The sequence below is a fragment of the Pan troglodytes genome, chromosome X (genome assembly GCF_028858775.2).
Source record: "Pan troglodytes isolate AG18354 chromosome X, NHGRI_mPanTro3-v2.0_pri, whole genome shotgun sequence".
Taxonomy (NCBI): domain Eukaryota; kingdom Metazoa; phylum Chordata; class Mammalia; order Primates; family Hominidae; genus Pan; species Pan troglodytes.
In genome coordinates, this window is record NC_072421.2 from 109,949,943 (window position 1) to 109,958,734 (window position 8,792).

Sequence of the window (8,792 nt, forward strand, 5' to 3'; positions counted from 1 at the left end):
TTATGTGGAGGTAGAATAGTGTACCACCCATTTTATGTTATTTGAGAGCCAATCTTCTACCTGCAAATATGTCCCCTCCCCATCCCTACTTCTCTGTGATATTGCTAATAATGTTTTATTCTTTGAGATTTATCTGGACAGTGTTTTGCACAAGAGCCACCGGCATCAGAAATCAACAGGCCAGCTTGTTAAAATACAGATTCCTGGGATCCATCCCAGACTTATTGAATCAGAATTGCTAGGGATTGGGTCTGAGTTGATTCTTATGACATTAAAGCTGGAGTGAACAGCAAATGCCCTGGGAAAGACCTTTTTTTTTTTTTTTTTTTTTGTAGACAGAATCTCACTCTGTCACCCAGGCTGTAATGCAGTGGAATGGTCTTGGCTCACTGTAACCTCTGCCTGCCAGGTTCAAGCGATTCTCCTGCCCCAGACTCCCGAGTAGCTGGGACTACAGGCACGTGCCACCACGTGCAGCTAATTTTTTTTTTTTTTTTTTTTTTAGTAGAGATGAGGTTTCACCATGTTAGCCAAGATGGTCTTGATCTCCTGACTTCATGATCCACCCACCTCGGCCTCCCAAAGTGCTGGGATTACAGGCGTGAGCCACCATGCCCTGCCTGGAAAGGCCAATCATTAACCCTTATTGAAGAACATCTTAGCTATCAGTTGACACCTAGCTGGAATGGCAGTAATGGACTCATTGATGGACATCTGGGAAGTGGTAGATGTCTGGAAGACAGATCAGGAAATTAGAAGGGTGAGATATGGAAAGGAAGAAAAAAAGGAGGGTATGATAGTATCTCCCTACTTTGACAATATGTGATAAAGGCAGAGCCTCTCCACCGGGCATTTTTCATCTACATTGGAAATATTTTGGAAGTAAATCTTTCATTTTTTGCCACTCAGAGCACCAATCTGTTATCTCATTGATATAACCACCTTCTGAGGTAAGTAAAATAGTAATCCTGGCCAGGTGCGGTGGCTCACACCTGTAATCCCAGCACTTCAGGAGACCGAGGCAGGCGGATCACCTGAGGTCAGGAGTTTGAGACCAGCCTGGCCAACATGGTGAAACCGTGTCTCTACTAAAAATACGAGAATTAGCCGGGCATGGTGGCAGGCGCCTATAACCTCAGCTACTTGGGAGGCTGAGGCAGGAGAATCGCTTGAACCCGGCAGGCGGAGGTTGCAGTGAGCCGAGATTGCACCATTGCACTCCAGCCTGGGGGACAAGAGCGAGACTCTGTCTCAAAAAAAAAAAAAAGTAATCCTCATTAGGTAAAAAAGGAAACCGAGACCTAAATGAGTTCTTCAGGATCATCCAACTGATTAATGCTGGTGGTTGGATTCATGTTTCTGGCCTCCAATCTTATACTATTTGTCTTCCAATAATTTTTTCATAGGTCTAGAGAAAATGAGCCATCAAATAAAACCTAGGGAAATCAAGTCTTACATTTAAAAAGATTCAATGATACATCATTTTTTCCCACCAGTGGACAATTTAAATATATTTAAATAGCACGCTACACAAGGAAAGGGCAATGAGAGGAATTGAAGTGCAGAATAGTTCAACTGCTATTCCATATGTTTGGGGTTGTTTTTAACTTTTACTGGTTGCTTTATTTTTGTTATCAATGCTGGAAAGACTGCTGAACATTTTGATCTTTTTAATTTTAAGAATATTCAGTTCTTGTTTGCTAGGTTCTCAACCTTACCTCTTAGTCTTGCCTGTGATATCTTAATCATTTCCATGGCAAGAAATTGTGACCTCAGACAGGGACTAGAAAGATAGAAAACATGGATTAACTGCCATCACAGGAATCATATCCCCACAGCAATGCAGGCTAGGCTTGGGGCACTTACGGTCAAGTCCAACCAGTGATTATTCCAATTCAAACTAAGTGCTCTTTAGAGCAACATTTCTCAAACTTTCACACATATTCTAGTTACCTTGGGAATCTTATTAAAGTGTGAAAAATGATTTAGTAGTTCTGGGGTGAGACCCAAGATTCTGCATTTCTAACAACCTTTCTGGTAGTGCCAATGCCATTTGTTCACAGATCACATTCTGAGGAGCCAGGTGCACGAACCATCATCATGTCCAAGCAGTATATGCAAATGAGCACATTTACGGTCTTGGGGGAAGTGCCATTTGGACAACAACCCTGATGAGCATGCCAGCTGTGATATTAACTAGCTGTGTGACCTTAGGAAAACATCTTTACCTCTCTGGGTCTCTGTTTTCTTATTTGCAAAATTATGAATTTGGCCTGGATAATCACCTGAGATCACTTTGGGTTTTCAAATTCTTTGACTCTCTGATGGAAAAAAGATACTTTAGAACAGGGATGTCTAATCTTTTGGCTTCCATGGGCCACATTGGAAGAAGAAGAATTGTCTTGGGCCACACATAAAATACACTAACACTAATGATACGTAATGAGCTTAAAAAAACAATCACAAAAAATCTCATAATGTTTTAAGAAAGTTTACAAATTTGTGTTGGGCTGCTTTCAAAGCCATCCTGGGCTGCACGTGGCCCACCAGCCACAGGTTGACCAAGCTTGCTTTAGAACAAAGGTTTAGTCAGAGGGCAAATTGCCCTTATATTACAAGGAAAAGGAGGGAGGAGAGAAAGGTACTGTGACTGTTGTATATATCTTCTTAATCCCAAGTCCTTTATGTGTTCTAAGGTAACTTATTTCTTCCAAATGTGCAGACCATTGGCCTTTTCCATGAAGAAGAGGCAACATTGAGTGGCGGACAACACTTTTTTGGCATCTCTCCAATTCAGCTGTTAGCATCTCCTAGTGTCTCCTTCACAGCTAACAGCTTTGGCTACTTGCTCATGACACTCCGTCTCTGATCACAGAGCAAATCCACTGTCTCCATTGGTTTCCAGTACTAGTACTCAATTCTACTCAATCCCACCTGATTCCAGGAGATATAATGGAGAAGTGCACGAAATCATCACCTACCATGCAGGTAGAGCCTTCCTTTCTTCAGGCAGAGAATCTGATTCTGCGGCCTCAAATGCAGCATCCAACCACGGAGAACACTGCTAAAAGGGGCCAAGTCATGCCTGCCCTGGCCACCACAGTAATGCCTGTACCATACTCACTTGAGCATCTCACCCAGTTTCATGGTGACCCTGCCAATTGCTCAGAGTTCCTCACTCAGGTGACTACCTACTTGACAGCTCTCCAAATCTCTAATCCTGCAAATGATGCCCAGATCAAACTCTTTTTTGATTACCTATCTCAGCAGTTAGAAAGTTGTGGGATCATATCTGGGCCTGACAAGAGTACCTTACTGAAGCAATATGAGAATCTTATTCTTGAGTTCCAGCAGTCAGTTGGTAAACCCACAAAACAGGAAATCAATCCTCTGATGAATGCTAAGTTTGACAAAGGAGACAACTCCTCTCAACAGGACCCTGCTACTTTCCACCTCCTTGCTCAAAATCTGATCTGTAATGAAACCAATCAGAGTGGTCAGTTCAAAAAGGCACTAGCTGATCCCAACCAGGATGAAGAGAGTGTCACTGATATGATGGACAATCTTCCAGACCTGATCACTCAGTGCATTCAGTTGGACAAGAAACATAGTGACAGGCCAGAGCTCCTACAGTCAGAGACCCAGCTCCCATTGTTGGCTTCCTTGATCCAACACCAAGCCCTCTTTAGCCCCACAGATCCACCACCCAAGAAAGGGCCTATACATCTGCAAGAAGGCCAGCTGCCTCTCACCCCAGCCAAACGAGCCCGCCAGCAAGAAACTCAGTTGTGCCTCTACTGCAGCCAATCTGGTCACTTCACAAGAGATTGCCTTGCCAAACGTTCTCGAGCTCCAGCAACGACAAATAACACAGCTCACCAGTAAGAGGAGACCAGGAAAGTCACTTTTTAAACTTACATCCCAGCCTTACTGATTTATAACCTGCATTAACTTTTAAAATACAGATGGGGAACTGTGACACCACTTTATAGGCAGTTATGAACTGACACGCTTTGGGGGAATTTAAACAATCAGATCTTGTTCATTGGCAAATTACCCCTCACGAAACCTAACCCGAGAATGATGAAAACAATTCACAGGCACTTTCTGCAGTTGGGATTAATTCTCCAAGAGCACCAAAAACCTGCAGGCAAAACTTTGCCCAGTCTGAGCCAATGAAAATAACCCTGGAAGCACATTGGGAACCTTATCCTGACCAATGGGTGACATCTGGGTTGAGTTTGTGGCCCAAATCCTGAATCTTGTGTGCCTAGAAATGAGCCCAAGACTTTTACCTTCATCTTTATTGGTCTGTATCCTAGTTTCCTGTTGGCTTAGGACCTTTGGCTGAAGTCCAAATGACATTCCTATAATCTGCTTATATTCTCCTCCTAGAGTTTGGACCATGCTTCACCTATTGACTACGATCTACCTTCAGCATAAATCAACCTTCCTGGAACCACAGCTCTGCCACCCTTCCATAGAGCTATATGTTTTGTTTCCATCTAAAGACTCATGCTTTCCCAACAAACAGAACCTCCTGGCTATTTACAAACCAGATTGAATGGGCATTTGAATACTGCTTGGAACTGTTGGTCCCTTTTTCTTTGCAGGCTAGCCCATCAGGCAGGTGTATGCTTTTAGCCAAGCCCACCAATTCCAACTTACTCCTCTCTTCTCCAACAACCCTACTTGAGGTTCCAGCATGTCTTATAGCCAAGTCAATATGCTCTAAGATAAGGATTTCTGAAAGGTATTTAGTGAGAGTTGGGGATGGTGTGTCATAATTACTGTATCTGTAGCATGTCCTTGCTGCCTTGGACAAGGGACCTGGCCAAATAAATCTCCACTGAAGACTGACAGCCAGACCCTGCAGTAGTTTCTAACTCTAGAAGCCTCAATGTAGTCACCATCTAGGATTACTACTCATTGCTATTGAGCTCTACCTTTATGGACCACCTCTGAAGTCCTTCATCTAATTGAGGATCTTAAAAAACAATGAATGGCAAAAAACTTCCTACACTATCTCATCTGAAAAATCCTGGGGCACATACATTAAAACCATCTGTGCACAAAACTCAGGAAGTCGGGATTTTATTGCTTATGTTTTACTCTTGGTACACACCAGCTTTGTGTAGATTCCTGATGCTTCTGAACAAAAGTAGTGTTATGCTAGAAAGGCACAACTCCCTAAAATGTTAAAACTGTTCAGCAATGATCACTGCTGGTAATTACCAGCCCTCTGTTCCCTGCTTCTTGTTTCTGATGTATGTCCCCAAAATGGATATCCTGGAGAAATATCAGTAATCACATATTCCCTAGCAACCATCAAGGCCTCTCAGAACATGAAATCCCATTGTACTTTGGCTTTGTTTCTGGAGAATTATGCTAACTTTGACAATACTTAAACCTAACTAGGACCTTACTACTCTGATTCTGTAGCACCAATAAATAGATATTTTCACCTTGTGCCTTGCTAGCCACTGTGCCAATTCTTATTTGCATTCACGAATGGTTTCTTTTAACAACGGCTCGCTGCACAACCACATTACTCTATATGCTCCCACAACAGAGACCTGAGTTAACATATTCCAGTTATGCTAAGAAATTCCGACTATAGTACTGGGATTGTATGAGATCCTCTAACAAGTAGAGCTATTGAACGTAGAGTGACTCTGAAATTACCTGGAAGTATCTTGTTCTAGCTCCATCAATTCTATAATAAAGGACTAACCTCATGGCCTCTAGTCACTTTCCTTACCAAACCCAGTATGGTCTTGGAATGCTGATAGGAGCATTCAGTTGGCTTAATCAACAGTCTTTCCTTATTTTAGGGCCACAATTCATCATTTTGGGTTCTTTCCCAAAGATATATCATTTTATTCCCTGTTTGGATTTTCTCTTTGCAGCAACATTACCTTCTTTCCTTAGAAATCTTCAAACTTAGCCTCTCAGAAAATATAACCAATCCAGGGCTATGAACTTCAGTTCACCCTCCACTTCTGGGGGTCCCTTGTTGAGGTGCTCCAAATCAAAGACCTCTTGTACACTGTGCAATACAATCCAGCAGCCAGACTGAGCATATGAATGGGATGCTGGAATAATGCTTTACTGCCTACTAGCTAGCAACCATTTTACCAATTCAAAATTTTTGTTATAGTGACACCATCCATTATATGCCATCCACTTCAACTAGAATGACTCATGATTTAGCATAAAGAGAGTTACAAGGGTGTGTCCTAAGAAATCATAGCTATGTGAATTTCTCTGAGAGTGAAACTACTTAGAATCTACAGAGAACAGATGAGATATAACCTACTCAAAGATGGAATCAGCAACTGCAAAGGCTTGGGGAACCACCAGATCCAAACAAGGTTGTAGCTTTAAGGAAGCAGATCTGCTACATATTGATGCCACCCAGCAAGATAGAATCTAATCATTTAATGATAAGTCTGAAGAATAATTTGTCAACAAGAAAATAGTATTCATGGGGCACAGAAAAGCAAGAAGTGAAACAGAACGTTGGTAATCCCCCTAGATTCAGAGGTGAGTTGTTGACCAGCAGACTGTTTGGCGTGTCCACCCCTGCAATGGCCATCCCAATTTGTGTCAGCCATCTGGTCACCTAACTCCATTGCTCTGATTCCATGCTCTCAAAGTAACTTGATTGTAATTAGTTTCCCTTATAAACTTTGTTAGGGAGAGAAAATTTGCTAACCAGCTGACATGCGTGTTCTAGCCTATTTCAGAGTTAATTCTTATTATAATTGAATAAATTGGTGTTTGGCTTATACATCAGTTTTTGTGGGTTTAAATAGTACCAGTCCTCCTGATTCTAATTACCTCTGAGTACACTGAAAAAAATAAGATTCTCACTCTGCAAAGTCAGCACCATAGTGTGAATCATAGCGAGTCTACTGAACATTGGCCTCCTTGGGAACTTCGCCTCAACAGTCAGCCAGCTTCCCTTATCTCCCTCATTTGTCTACAGCTGTAATAAAATTTCTAAATACCTACAGTTTTCACTTTCTGCATTTACCTTCACTTGCATGCAGAAGCATGGTACCTGCCATAAGCAATTGCCTTTTACAATATTTCAGAGTTCATTCTACCTGTCAGAATAATCTGGCATGGATGAAACATAACACATGACTGTAGACATGAGCCACTGAAATGCACCGTTAGACAGGGAGAACTGCATGATTGGCCTCATTCTCATCACCTCCATTCTGTCCAGATGACAACGCACAAGACCCATACTGTCACTGTCCTTATTTTATCCAGGATGACACAACAAACATCACCTTTTTTTTGAATTCTAGAAGATAATCTCTAGAATAATCTCTAGAATGATGATTGTCACACCTTCTTGCCTATGACCACGATAGTCATCTCTGAAGCAAAATAAATAATTTAGGATACACATAATTTCTACCACCATCTGGGCAAAAGCTAACATCTCATGCCCTTAAAAGGGCTCTGGGTGCTTGTTTCATATCCGTAAAGCCCTGTCACATTGGTATCACATCGGTGGCCATTTCATTGCCTCCCTATGATGGCCCAAACTCCATTTGGGTTGTGGGGTGGGGGGAGGGGGGAGGGATAGCATTAGGTTATAGCATTTAACATAACTAATGTTAAAAGACGAGTTAATGGGTGCAGCACACCAACATGGCACATGTGTACATATGTAACTAACCTGCACGTTGTGCACATGCACCCTAAAACTTAAAGTATAATGAAAAAAAAGAGAAAAATCTTCAAGAGAATTTAGTGTCATGGATCTTCAGTGTCATCTTGCGGCAAGAGTCACTGACCACATTTCAAAAACAGGAGTCCCAGAAGTGAGTTACACCGTTTAGTAGAGTCAGGAGAACTATCTTGGTCAACTTGTCTTAGTACCCAGACCACACTGTCCCGTCATTTATAGCCACTATGGTTTTGAGCATTCATGCTTATTGGTATAACTTCCTGTTATCAGCTGTGATTCTTAGATCTGTTTGGACTTGCTTCCTGCTCATTGATTTCTAGCATTTGCTCTACATGGCCCTGGTTCTCTTATCTAGCCAGCTCAGTGATAAGTCAGTTGTGACTGTATTCCAAAAACCCCATTTGCTTCACAGTAACCCAGTGAAGGACTATGTAGAATTTCAGCCTTCCCTATACATAGAAGACTCATCCCTTTAGACATAAAATGTGGGTTGGGGACATCTAGGGAAAGGAAACTAATAGTTGGTGAATGCCTACTTTATGCCAGGCACTGTGCTGAAAGCTTTATTAATAATGCCTATTTACATATCATATCACTGAAAGATGGAATATCCATTTCTGGCATTTAATGCTCACCACACCTTTATGAGATAAGTGTTATAAATTCAATTTAAAGATGATGAAACTAAGGTTTAGAACAGTTTGGCAACCTTCCCAAATTCATCAAGCAGTAAGTGGTTGAACTAGAATTTTAAAGCATATCTTTTTGATGCCAGAGCATTGTGATCTCAGAAGAGGGAAACTCTCTAACTCACACCCCTCCTGATTACCATAACTTACTCAATTACACATCCCATAACCACTTCATGAAGACAGGCTACTCTAGTAACTGGTATTCACATAGCCACTGATTGAAACTCTTGTTCTAAACAACAGCCTACAAAGGAAGCATGAAACAAATCAATGCCTTCTAGGAATTTGTAATTTCATTTGTGTTTCTAATGAGTTGGAGAAAATTCCTTGAAATCCCTAAAAATACACTGAATCTACATTATCTGATTGGGTAGGCTCTTGCTTTTTGA

General features: G+C 41.6%; 1 protein-coding gene across 1 annotated transcript; it reads left to right on the forward strand.

Annotated features, from left to right (window-relative positions):
• The first annotated feature begins 2,722 nt into the window (after nucleotides 1–2,722).
• On the forward strand, nucleotides 2,723–5,823 carry RTL4 (retrotransposon Gag like 4). Its single transcript, XM_003317645.4, has one exon. The coding sequence runs from the start codon at nucleotides 2,953–2,955 to the stop codon at nucleotides 3,883–3,885; it is 933 nt and encodes a 310-aa protein (XP_003317693.2). The 5' UTR covers nucleotides 2,723–2,952; the 3' UTR covers nucleotides 3,886–5,823.
• The last annotated feature ends 2,969 nt before the right edge of the window (nucleotides 5,824–8,792 follow it).